Source organism: Sus scrofa, chromosome 12 (assembly GCF_054392235.1).
Source record: "Sus scrofa isolate SSC_HxYL_T2T_F1_AM1 chromosome 12, Sscrofa_HxYL_maternal_Yorkshire_Landrace_v2.0, whole genome shotgun sequence".
In the NCBI taxonomy this organism is placed as follows: Eukaryota; Metazoa; Chordata; class Mammalia; order Artiodactyla; family Suidae; genus Sus; species Sus scrofa.
The window spans coordinates 15,113,330-15,126,573 of NC_139394.1; the positions used below are offsets into that span (position 1 = coordinate 15,113,330).

The following is a 13,244-nucleotide window of genomic DNA, read 5'->3' on the forward strand; positions in this document are numbered from 1 at the left end:
CAATCCCTGGCCTCGCCCAGTGGGTTGGGGACCCGGGATTGCCATGAGCTGCGGTGTAGGTTGCAGACACAGCTTGGATCCCACGTTTCTGTGGCTGCGGTATAGGCCAGCTGCTACAGGCTACAGCTCCAATTCCACCCCTAGCCTGGGTACTTCCATATGCCACGGGTGCCCGAGGCCCCTAAAAAGCAAAAAACAAAGCAAAACAAAACAAAAAACAAAAACCATAATACTCAAGAATGGGCTCAGCCGTGGCGCTGTGGGATGAGGCCTGCCAAGTGCGGGTGGGCAGGTTGCACACTATACAAAGGTACCACTCTCCTGTTGCATCTAACCTTGGGGCAGGGGCACAAAGCTGAGCTTAGACGAGCTCCTGGATGCTATGGTTCCATCCACCACTCTGCTGACTGGCCAGATAAAGCCAGAGAACCTTTTCGTTTTAGGACCTGAAGGCTCCCCGCCGCTAGCCTCCTGTCCTCCACCCAAGACCCCTGGAGCAGTGGATAACATTGCAGTGCCCTGGGAGGCTCCTGATTGCTGAGCAATGGGTTTTCTCTAAGCCATCCAAGTCCACCCTCTTTGGCAGATCCCAGCAAACTCTCCTCCGAAGTGAGGGAGGAGGGCCTCTCACCAGGGCCTGGACCAAATCTTCTCCCAAGCGGCGGCCACTCTTGGCCTATTCTGGCTCAAGAACTTCTGTGGCTCCCTTCCTCCCCAGGGTCATATCTCCATCAATACCCAACATGATCACCCTCTTGCCAGCCAAGAGGCTGTGCTCTGGGCGCCTGGCCTGGGCCGATAGCTGCCTCCCAGCAGCCAGGCACCATCCCCAGCTTCCCCCCCGCCCGCCGCCTTCCCCCCCCCCCCCCCCCAGCCCTGTGCCTCTCTTCCTGCAGGGTGTGGGCTGGTCCAGGGTGGGGGGACCCTTGTGTTATGCAATCAAGTACCTTGGAATCCAGACTGCAAGGTAGGAGGCTTCAGGTTCCAGAGCAGGACCAGGGGATGGGGTGGGGACACAGGGGCGGGGACACAGGGAAGGAAACACGGGCCGCCCTCAGAAGACTCAGAGCCCCCCCGCACCCCCAGGCTCCAGGGGCGTCCACTGAGGACCCCAGCTGGGGTGACCCTTGAGCCCTAGCAGCACAGCTGACAAGAGAGCCCGCCCTCCCCCAGGGTCCCCAGAGAGCTGGTGCCTCCCCTGGGTCCCGATTTGCATGGCAGGAAGGGGCCTGGTGGGGAAGCGGCGGGGAGGAGACAGGCTGCAGCCAAGGCAGTTACACGTTTTCCCCCCAGGAGCCTCCGAGGTCACGGGCTTGGGGAAGGGGACGCGGAGGGGCGAGCATGGCGGGGCCCGCGCTGTCTCCCGGGCTCAGCAACTGGTTGGTGCTGCTGCTGCTGCTCCTCTCAGGTACCGCCCGAGCCCAGGCCTGCTGGTCTTGCGGTTTGCACCGGTTCTGTCTCTGCTCTCTCTCCTCCTCCCTCTGTCTCTCACACTTTCTGCCTCCTGCCTCCCTCTGACAGCCCTGGGGGCCAGGTCTGTGGGTCTTCGCCACACAGACCGGCTCAGGGGTCTGCGATGCAGCCCCTCTCCCACCTGCAGGGTGTCCGGTTGGGCTGGGCCTGAGGGCTTGGTGGCCCTGGCCACGGAAGAGCTAGGCCCTGGAGGGAGAGAGGAGCGGGCGCTTCACCCCCAGGCCCTTGAGGGCCCTGCGTGGGGGAGGCGGCGGAGAGGCTGTTCCCCAACAGGACCCTGGGACAGGCATGTTCCAGAAACAGGGGACCCTCCAGCTGCGACTTCCCTCCCATCTCCCCCAGCCGCTCAAGGTCAAGGCAGAAGTGGGGTGGGGGCGTAGGGGCCAAGAGGTGAATCTTCTGGTGACCCCACCCACTCTGGTCTCTCTAGAGCAGGGCTGGGATGAACTGAGGGTCCCGAAGCCCAAGTCCTGGCCGGGGGAAGCGGTCTGGGAAGGCGGAGGGTGAGCAGGGGTGGGGCAGGCACCTCGGAGCGCCTGGCCCCACCCACTTCCTCCCACCCGGCAGGTGAGACGGTGCTGGAGGCCGAAACAAAGGAACTCCGGGATCCCAAAGGTTGGCCCCTTCCCTGCCCCTTCTGGGGACACGTGTGTCTGTGTCCAGTGCCGCTCACCGTCCCGCGGGCTGTCCCATGGTTGCCCCTCGCGCCCTTGACTCCCCTGGCTCTCCCCACCCAGGACTCCCATCCCCAGGCCTCCCTGGGGGTCTGTCTCCCTCTGTAAGACCGGCTCTGAGCTCCCTCCCACCCGGACTCCTCCAGCCTTTGCCCTCATTCAACCCAAGTCCTGGGTCCCGGGAGGCTGGGCTAAGCCCAGGGTGAGAGGCGGAGCCAGAGCCAGTCCCACTGAGGACCCAGGCCGGTCGGGCTGGCTGGGGAGTTAGACTTAGCCCCGACAGGAACCTGTAACTTTAGGGCCCTGAGAGGCCGCAGAGACTCTGGGGTTCCTAGGGGACCACTCACTGGGAACAAGGCAGGAGGGAGGTTTCTTGGAGCAGGTGGGCGGGGAGAGCATGGGGGCTGAGAGAGAAGGTTTGGGAATAAAGAACGGAGCAGGTCCGCACAGGAGGGGAGAGGGAGGTGATGGAGGGGAGACGTGCGGGGCCTGGCTTGCCGGGCTAAGGTCTGGGGGGGGTGGTCCCGGAGGATTTCCGGCCGGAGCAGGCAGCCCAGGGTAGGCTAAGTGGGAGGCTGTGTGCAGTGGGTGAGGCCCACATCGGGCTGCCGTAATGGGCATGGAAAGGAATCAGAAGGAACCAGGCTCTTCTAAAGGAAAATCAACTGCGGAGGGTGGGCCCTCAGGAAGGGGCGGGGTTTGGCCCGTGGCCTCTCACGTGGCTCGGCTCCCTAGCACCTCTGCCTCAGGACTGTCTCACACCTTGAGAAGCAAGGACAGACGAGGGGACAGAGCCAGGGGTCCGTGCTGCCCAGGGCAGGGGGTTCCCCGGTCGGGCTGGCAGTCAAGAAGGCGAGGAGCAGGATTTTGATCCTAGCCATGGCACCCACAGGAGGCGCTTGCTCCCGGATCTGGCAGCACCCACGTTTCGTGGCCAGGAAACGGGGCTCCATGGTGGAAATCAGGTGCTACGTGGAGGACCCCGGCATCGTAAGCTGGCTCCGGAAGCAGGAGGCGGACTTGGAGCCCAAGATATTTCCGCCCGAAGAGGGCCGCATCATCCAGAATCAGACCACCTCCGAGGCCACTCTCATCATCCAGGGTGTCCAGTTTCAGGACAACGGTGTCTATTACTGCAAGCAGGAGTGCTCCAAGGAGCCCCTGAGGACAGAGCAGGGCTGTGGCACTGAGCTTCGGGTCATGGGTGTGTGCAAGGCCTGCCCCCCCAGCCCCCTGGCCCGGGAGGAGCGTGGGGATGCTCACGGACCATCTGTACCCCCTCTGCCCAGTTTGCCTCCAGCAAGGGGGGGGTGGTCCCGGGGTGGGGGCGGGGAGCTGTGGTCCTCGAGCCTCCAGGAGAGCCAGTGAGAAGCAGATCCCTGCGGGCCACAAAGGAGGGGCCCAGCCTCACCGTCCCCGCCCCCCTTCCCCCAGGGTTCAGCACCCTGGCACAGCTGAAGCGGCGGAACACGCTGAAGGATGGCATCATCATGATCCAGACCCTGCTCATCATCCTCTTCATCATCGTGCCCATCTTCCTGCTCCTGGACAAGGTGACGGGGACAGGGGGGCCGGGAAGCAGCCGGAGGGCAGGCCAGACGTGCGCGGGGTCTCCGTTTCCCCAGAGCCTGCCCGCTGACTCGCCTCGTCAGCTACTCCTTCGTGCGTCAGCTCTTCTTGCGGAGTGCACCTCACCCCTGACCTCTCACCTTTTACCTCTCACCTCTCACCCGGGGCCAATCTCCTGGGGCCTCCGCAGCCTGGCCCAGCGGTGGAGGGGGTGGGGATACTAACGCTCTGCTCTCCATCCTTACCCGCCAGGACGACAGCAAGCCTGGGATGGAAGAGGATCACACCTACGAGGTGAGGAGCAGGGTGGACCCCGCAGCTCAGAGGGCCTGGGGGGGCGCTCGGAGGCCATGTGGGTGCAGCTGGGGAGGGGCCAAGGTCTGAGCTCTGTTCCATGTCTCCAGGGCCTGGACATTGACCAGACAGCCACTTACGAGGACATAGTGACACTGCGGACAGGGGAGGTGAAGTGGTCGGTGGGTGAGCACCCTGGCCAGGAGTGAGGGGCCGGCCATCCCTGCGCCCCCGGGCCCAGCCTGCTGGACCCTCATTGACTGCTTCAGAGCCGCCTGGCTCCCAGCCCACCCCCCTTTCTCTGGAGCCCCTGTCAGCCTCCAAAGCTGGCCAGCCAGATCCGCCTGTCCCTCCCGCCCTTGGTCCCCAACTCTCACCGGAGGGACTGGAGTGGAAGGGCCGCAGGGCAGTGATTTGGAGGAGGGAGTTCTCTGGGGCTAGACTGGACCCAGCCCTCTGGGGGTGCCGTGCGGAGATCCACGCCCCGTTCAGGATGGAGAAGGCAGAGACGTGTCTGGAACCTATAGATGGACTCAGAGCAGACCGGCTTTCTGCGGAGTCTAGGAAGGGCCAGGGCCCACCCCGATGTGGCCACGGAGGGGCCACCAAGAGCTTCATCCCTCTCCTACCCTCGCCCACCCCAGGGGCTCCTGGCCTCAAACCCATTCTCCCATGGAATAAACAGTGTGTCTTGAGAAACCACACACAGGCTTGTGACATCTATGGGGACGGGGTGGAGGACAGTATCTGGGCACAGACGTCTGGGCGCCGGTGGGCCCATGGGGTGTGTGATGGGCCCTTGGCTGGGCTCACTTGCTGCTTCTCCCTGAAGGCACAGATGGGACCTGGGTTCCTGTCCCCTTTCTTCCCCTGCTCGGACCCTAGCTGGGCCCCCTGCAGTGGAGAAGGGTGGAGGGGACGGGGCCTTCTGGGCGGGGAGGGCCTCATCCTGCACGCCCTTCAGGGACCAGCAGCGCCTGAGTCCTGCTCTGTAGGGCTTGCCCTCCCCCGCCTACCTCAATACTATTGTCCTTCAAGGCCCTCCACCTATAGGAAGCCCTCCCAAAGCACCCCAGTTCCCTGTCTGATCCCTGTTCCGACCCCAGCCTCTGCAGCTCTGGCGTAGCTACTACCTCATACTGCCCACGCTGGCCTTGTTCCCCAGTTAAACTAGAAGCTTCCTGTGGGCAGCGTTTCCCTTGCCTCTACCATGCACCCCTCCCCCCAAGCCTGGACTTAAAAAAAAAAAAAAAAAATCTGACCCAGAGCTGTGCAAGAGAAATTCCTGAAGTAGGGGGCCTTTTGGTGGTGAAGTCTGGGGGTCCTTAGCCACATCACCCCTTCAGGCTTTTCCAGTGATGCCCCCCAAAAGTCTCCCTAGGGCCCTACCAATCAGGGCCCTAACCTGCCAGCTGCAGGAGTTCCTGGGAGCTGCTCACCGCCATAGACCCCGTTCACCTCCGTGTGCAGAGCCCCGCTGGGCTCCGCTTCCTGTTGACCCGGGGGTGGGGGGATGGGGGGCAGAACAGCTCTTCGCTGTTGATGCTCTGGATTCAGGTGGGAGAAATCCCTGCCCTCAGGGAGCTTCCAGTTTGGCTTGAGAACCACGGCCAGCAAGGGGCGACCAGCGAGAGCAGCGTCCCCCTGTTCTTCCAGGTGGGGCAGGGGGCTGGGGCCCCCACGCCTGGGCTCTCAGGTCAGTCTCTGCGTCCATCAGCGGTGCCCAGTTGGCGCCAGGCTGGGCCAAGCAGGGCCGGGCCTCCTCCCTCCCGGGGCCTCTGGGCTGCCAGAGGAAACCGGTTTGTTTTGGCATCTGCCTCCACTGAGCTGGAGCCCTTCCTCTCCTACTGCTTTGCATAGTGGCGCTAATTCTGTCCTTGACCTCCGCCAGGGACCCTGGGCAGCCGGGCTGGGGGTGGGAGGGAGTCTTCACTTCTCCCCCCAGGCAGGGTCTCCCCCTGCTCAGGGCTGCCCTGAGCCTGGGGAGGCCTTGGCTTTTATAAAAGACAACTTAATGTCTTTGAATAACTGCCTTTCGCTGATGCTTTGAAGTGCTGTTGGCAGAAGCTCATTTGAGCAAGGGGCCTGCCTGTCTACCAGGCCCCCCCACCCACCCCCCCGCAAGGGGCATTGCCTCCATGGGGATGATGCAGAAGCACTCCCTGGTCTGTTCTTGTGTTTCAGAGGCTTACACGAGAGGTATCCCCACGTCTGTCCTGTGGGACTCTGGCCCCTGGGCCCCTGAAACTGATAGGCCAGAGAAACAAACCTGGGGCTGGGCTGGAGCGCTCGCTCGCCTTATCTGCGAAACGGGGATCCCAAAACTTGTCCAAAGGAAAGGAGTTGGACCAGATGCTGGTTTTTAGAGAACGATCCTAGAGTAAAACCGATTTTGTATTCTTTTCATGACCAGCTCTGTGAATTTTAGCAGGAGTCAGAATGGTATCACCGCCACCACAACTGAGATCCAGAACATGAACCAGAATCTTTCGCTGGGTCCCCCAAAGAAGTATGCATATGGAGCATCCCTTAACTGCCCAGGAGACATTATTGAGCACCTCCACGTTCATTTCCATGACCTTGTCCAGCCCCAGCATGACCTTGGAAAGGGAACCGAATCCCCTCCACTTACAAATGAGGAAATCGAGGCCCAGGGAGATTATTACCGTAATTGGCCAAAAGTCACAGAGAGACCCTCTGATTCCAAACGCAGCCCTCTTTCCACTGCTTCTCAGCAGCCGTCCTTGAAGGATTTGCAGCATTGAACCAGAGGAGGAGGAGGTCCACAGGCAGAGATTCCCAGGACCGTTTGGCCATCTTCAAATTTCCCCCTGGCTCACCAGGAGCCCGAAGGCCCCGCTCCTTCCTACTTAGGGTTGATGTGCAGCCACTGGGCCAGCCTTCCAGGAGTCTGGCTCTGGGCCAGCCCTAGGCCTCTTCCTCCCAGAATGCAGCCCAGAGGCGCTGGGTGGGCATATGCCCCACTGCCCACTGGGGGAATCCAGCCCAGTCCCCTGGGGCCTGGTGGAAGCACAGGCTGGTTCCTCCTCCGCTCTAGCTTGACTTCCGGCCCCCTTGCTGCAGGTGCTGTTAGGCTGGGGGTGCTCCGACCAAGGGTTTGGGTGTTTTTCCAGTAGAATCAGAGGCAAGAGAAAAACAAAGCTCGGAAAGCTGCCGCTGTTTGGGTGTCACTGGCAGGAAGCACTGGACCCTCAGCAGGTGCGCGGCCTGGCCGGGTCTTCTGAGAAGAGCCGCAAAGGCCATCCGGCTCCTGGCTCAGGACTCCTGTCTGCACATGCAGGGCTCTCTGGGGTGCTCTCAGCAGCTGGATTCAGAGCCCACATCTGTGAAATTTCTGGATTTGTCTTTGCTTCCCCATGCCGCACCCAGTTAGGGCACCCTCAAGACCTGCTGCTGATTCAGGTGCAAGCATAAACAAAAGTGAGGAGTACCTGCTGTGCTACAGTGGGATTGGTGGCACCTCTGGGGCACCTGGCCACAGGTTCGAGCCCTGGCCTAGCACAATGGGTTAAGGATCCGTGTTGCTGCAGCTGAGGCTCAGATCTGATCCCTGGCCCTGGAACTCCATATCTGCAGGGGGGCCAAAAAAAGCAAAAAACCAACCCAAATGAACAAACATGCCACTTGGGACCCCCTCAGCTGCCCTCTCCCACCCCAAAGCCTGGACTCGGAAACTTAGGTGACTCCACAGAGAACAAAAGTTAACAAGCCTTCCGCCTGAATTCAGAGTGTAGTTTGTTAAAACCCATTTAGACAGATCGCAATGAACTTTTCAAATTAAAGATAAAGGAGTTCCCGTCGTGGCTCAGCGGAAACGAATCTGACTAGTATCCCTGAGGACGAGGGTTCAATCCCTGGCTTCACTCCGTGGGTTAAGGATCCGGCGTTGCTGTGAGCTGTGGGGTAGGTCGCAGACGCATCTCGTATCCAGCGTTGCTGTGGCTCTGATGTAGGCTGGTGGCTCCGATTCGACCCCTAGCCTGGGAACTTCCATATGCTGAGGGTGCAGTCCTTAAAAGACAAAAAAAAAAAAAAAGAGATGTTCTCAAATTAAAAAAAAAAGAAATTAAAAAAAGACATCGTTCTCAGGGGCCCTAAGATCACTTTCTCACTGGGCAGGAGTGGGCGGGCCAGACACCTCGTGAGGTCTCCTTTGGGCCTCAGGTTCTGCAAGTGGTGGGTCTGCGTGAACATCTGGGTGATCTCGCCATCAGCATATGCAGCCTACCCTGAGGTTGGTTCAGGTACGTATGGCCCGGCGTTGCAAGACGCTGTGCTGTCATTTTTTGCCTGTACCTTTTATGGTAAAGGAGACCATCAACCCGCCCCATGGCCTGCCCTGCCCTTTCTGACTGGGTAGAGTTTGACTTCTTTCGTTGGCACTGCCTTTCCATCCATTCAATCCACTCAGCAGAGGCTGGAGTTTCTAAGCCTGGGATGATGCCGGCTGCCAGCTGCCCCCACACCCCGAGCTAGGCGCTCACCTCTATGTCTTAGCTATTTCTTTTCTTTTTCCTTTCCCCCACCCCTTTGCCTTTTCGGCGACCCCTGCAACAGGTGGAAGTTCCCAATTCAGGGATTGAGCCTGTACCACAGCAGTAATCAGAGCCACAGCAGCGATGCCAGATCCTTAACTCGCTGAACCGCCAGGGACCTCCTTAGCTATTTCTTTCATGGCCGTTTTCACAATGTGACATTTCTGTATACATTTTACCATTATGTATTTATTTGTTTGCTACTGTCTCTCCTTCCCAAACGTATGCTGTGAACTCCAGCAGAGAAAAGATCGTGTCCTTTGTTTATCTAGGTAAGCCCATCTGCCTGGCATGATGCCTGGCACATGGAAGGAACAACGACTGCTTGTTGAATCACTCAGTGCCTGAATAAGAGAACGAGTGGCTGATCCAAGAGATGAAAGGCATGAATCCAGCCTCAAAGAGCTTTCATGCCCATAAAGGGAATAAAATGTTCACAAATAACCACAGACTAAGGTGGAAGGAGGCAAAGGTTATTTCCAGCCAACAGCACAACGAGGAAAGCACCCCAGACTTCCCACAGCTGCTGCACACGCCCCTGAACTTACTACCTTTTCAATGGGCCTTTGTCCCTGGGGAATAATCCCCAAGGTGGAAACGATTCAGTAGGTCCAGTGATAGAGATTGTTCTGCACCTCCAGATTGTTCAGAGGTCCTCACTCAGTGTAAACAACACCCCCCATCAACCCCCAGGAGTCCCTGGCCCCCAGCCCCAGGGCCCTCCAAGGCCCCTCCTCCATGCTTGAATCCTCTGGCAAACCCTAGGGTCCGATGAGATAAAGGAAGTGAAAACGTGATGTACACTGAAACGTGCAACACACATGTGAAGGCTGATGCGACCTGGTTCATTAAATCGAGCTACATCAGGTTGTTTTTCTCTGAAGGTCTTCTGGCGCCGGTGGACCTTGCTCTGGGCTGAAGCTCCTTGTGATCGATTCCCCTCAAGCTCCCTGAGCATCTTCTGAGTGGGGATTGGATCCCACCCTGCTAGCTTTGCACTAAGGATAGGTCTGTCCACGCCCAGCAGTGCCACTGTCCTTCCCAGATGAGGCATCTAAAGAGCTCAGCGTGGTGGGAAGATCGGGGTCTTGGGCAGCCATCACTGAGCAGCTGAAAGACTCTGGGAAAACTGCTTATTGCAGGAGTTCCCATCGTGGCTCAGCAGTAATGAGCCTGACTGGTATCTGTGAGGATGGGGGTTCGATCCCTGGCCTTGCTCAATGTGTTAAAGATCCGATGTTACCATGAGCTGTGGTGTAGGTCAAAGACTTGGCTCAGATCCCACGTTGCTGTGGCTGTGGCATAGGCTGGCAGCTGTAGCTCCGATTCAACCCCTAACCTGGGAACCTCCAAAAAGACCAAAACAAAACAAAGCAAAAAACTGCTTATCACTTTGAGCCTGAGTGTCCTTGTATGAAACTCGGCTCACCCACCCCACCACCCCAGCACCCAGTACACTGCCTGGCATATAGAGGGTGCTCAGAAATGTTGGTCTCCTTCCCCATCTCTCCTGGAGACGCCCTTGGGCATAATATTAATAGAACAATAATGTTCTCTAAAGACATTGACCCAACGTGCTATGATCAATGCAGTCAAGACTCATGCTCGAAGCAAAGAAGAGGTGGAGCCTTCCCTGGGGGCAGTCCCGGCCTCTGGCTTCAAGGAAGGCGGGACAGAGAGAGGTGAGAAACGTGAACCCCAAGTGACCAAGAGGGGCTTGGAAAGAGCTGCCACCAGCCGCTCTGAGGCTGCGCCTAAGGTAAGGACAAGTATGCCTGTAATTAATGCGACGGCCCCAAGCCCCAGGGAATTGAACCTCAGAGGGGTTCTTGAAGTCTGAAATAGGCCACTTTCAGATCAAGAGGAGAACTGTGGGTTGCTACAATAGGTACAGAGAACCCCAGGGCTGGCCAATTCTGGAAATATGAAAGGAGTTCCAAACACACTGAAATCTGTGGATCCCAAGATGATGGGAGCTTCATCCTGAACCCTTTGAGGCTGACGCTGGAGATACAGATCACAGCCTCTCCCCGCTGGCCACCATGCAGAGGCCGCTGTGCGCAGTCTCTGAGCCTGGAGAAGCCAGGCATCTGGTCCCAGATGGTGCCACAAGAAAGGCTGGGTGACTCCCACTGGTGGGAAAATCTCAGGTCCAATTCAAAGTTTCTCTTCTACTAGCAATGAATTATGTATATGTCTCCATGACTAAAGCTCCTCGAAAAGACCTTTTCTAGACGAGAGAAAAGGATCCCGGGTACCCACCTCCACACTCTTCGGTTCTTCCCTCTTTGGGTCCGATGGCTGCCATCGTGGTAACCTGTTATGAAAGTGTATCCCAGGGATCCCCAGCATTGCGTGGGCCAAGCAGAAGTGGGCTGGCGAGAGGATACGTGCCCTTGCTCTGGCTGGTCCTACCTGTTCTTGGCAGTAACCTGACTGGTAGGAGCCTCAGCCACACCTCGCTGGTGCCCAACTTGTGTGGCTCTTGAGCAGTCCCCAACTTGGGCTCCTGCACCCTAACTCCTAGGGGAGACCTGAGGCTTCTCGCATGGTCCACAGTTCACATACTAGTCCCCTAGCATTAGCTAGAGGCCTGTCATGGGAGGTTCCACCTCAGTGCCCCTTCCCCCAGGTGACAGAGAAGAAAGATGTTTCAAGGGGGCAGAACACCGCATGGGGCTCAGAGACCCTCCCCCGCTTCCCGCTGGGCTCCTCCCCTTTGGTGGAGCTGGAAGGAGAGGAAAGGAGGGTCCTCACCTTTCTTGTGGCCTCACCTTCCTCTGAGCCTATAATGACACTCCTCCTAGTCCTCCTGGGGGACTGCCTGGGGACAGGTCCTGGAGATCCCGGTGTCCTTCTTAGCAGATAGCGAATCAGGAGCACAGATGGGCAATGGTTCAAGATGGAAGAAAAGACAACTCTATCCTCTGATCCTAAAAGGGGGGCGGATGTTGCAAGGTGCAAGCTCTCAGGTTCTGGACCATGGGGAGGGGGGTGACTTTTCCACACCGGGTGCCAACACCATAATCAACCACCTCCAGAAAGCTTTGCTTGTTGGTTTGTTTTCCCACAGAGTCGAGTGCTAAATGTTCTTCCACTCAACGGTTTAAACTGAGAGGAAGTGCTCTTATCCCTGGAGACAGTTTGATACTGATGACCTCCCGATGCTGAAGTGGCCCCAACCCTGGGCACCTGCAGCCCTAGCTTTCCTGACCCTAGCTTTGCCCTGCTGTGTGGTCTCCACCATACACCCCGTGTCTCTGGGCTGTTTTTATCTGGAAAATGGATGGACAGCAATCTGACTCTTGAAGGAGGACTAAATGAGGCGAAGGCACTCTTGCGACTAGTGGCAGGATCCTTGTGATCTGAGGGATCTAGAAGTTTTAAAAAATAGAGTGGCACCCATCCAGTCTGCTTTGAAGAAAGGGCTTAGGAAGCTGTAACATGTAAGCCTCTCTGAGGAGTGCCTGTCGTGGCTCCGTGGTAACAAACCTGACTAGCATTCGTGAGGACGCGTGTTCAATCCTTGGCCTTGCTCAGTGGGTTAAGTATCCGGCATGGCTGTGGCTGTGGGGTAGGACCCCTAGCCTGGGAACTTCCACATGCTGCTAATGCGGCCCTTAAAAAAAAAGTAAGCCTCTCTGAGCCTCAGTCTCCTCCTCTGTTAAATGGGGTGATAAGGATCCCTCCTTCACTAGGTGGTCGCGAGGGTCTAATGTGAGATGGCACAGGCACGCTCTTCGCAACCTGATATGCACAACACAGCTACTAAGGAGAAGACAGACTTGTAGGAGACCACAGTGGCTGGAGAGGGCATCTTTCAGGGTGCTGTGCCCAAACTCCAGTGCTGGGGGTGAGCCTCAAGCCCTCAAGGACTCTTCCAACATTGAGATTCTCTGATGGGGACAGGGCTACAGGAGGAAACACTTGTGGGCAGTGTTTGTTCCCAGGATCTCTGTGACGGATCCCAGGGTCAGAGGCAATACTTCAAGTTTTGGTCCTTTGTCCCACCCACCTGCGGGAGCCCCTAGGCTCAGGGAAAGCATAGAGCTGGGGCCCTCTAGTGGTCAATGTTAGCACTGCATCCAGCTGGGCCTCAGGCCACGTCAGGTGGCAGGCAGGAGGATGGTGATGGGGCAAAGCTGGAATCCATGCCCAGAAACCCCGGAACTGAGTGCTCTCCTTGGCCCCCTTTCCCAACACACACATTCTTTCTGGTGGCTGGAGGGCATCAGTGCAGGGAGGAGTAAAGGTGTAAAGAGTGAGGAAGCATCAGCCTAGCTCTCAGGGTTCATCCATCCATCTGAATATTGTCCCTTTTTGGGGACCAGCATGGGCCCTCCTCATCCTGGTGGACAACCCCACCATGACACCCTGCCAGAGCGCGTCTGCCACCTTCCCCTTGAAAAAAGGACAGATCGGGTGGTCTCTCAAGCTGAGACCCTGTGTGTACGACAGCTCTCGGGGCTGGTGACAGTGGGGAGGGGAAGTTGACGGACCCGGGGGACATGACCCCAGAGGAGGAGCGGGAACAGGATGAGTGGGAGGAGGTTCTAAATTATCCATTAGCACATGCCTGCCAGTGGGCCATGCATAAATGTATAGAGAAAATAGGTGGGGGCAGAGGGAGAGAGAAGAGGCCAGGGTATAAAAAGGGCCCAAAAGGGACCAATTCCAG

The 13,244-nt window shown here is 58.0% G+C and overlaps 1 protein-coding gene across 2 annotated transcripts; it reads left to right on the plus strand.

The window, feature by feature from the left end:
• Positions 1-1,276: 1,276 nt before the first annotated feature.
• CD79B (CD79b molecule) lies at positions 1,277-4,714 on the plus strand. Of its 2 annotated transcripts, NM_001243912.1 has the most exon segments (6): positions 1,277-1,408; positions 2,041-2,088; positions 3,040-3,351; positions 3,582-3,700; positions 3,969-4,010; positions 4,121-4,712. In NM_001243912.1, coding segments are annotated over 6 exon segments (687 nt in total). In that variant the 5' UTR covers positions 1,277-1,341; the 3' UTR covers positions 4,220-4,712.
• The last annotated feature ends 8,530 nt before the right edge of the window (positions 4,715-13,244 follow it).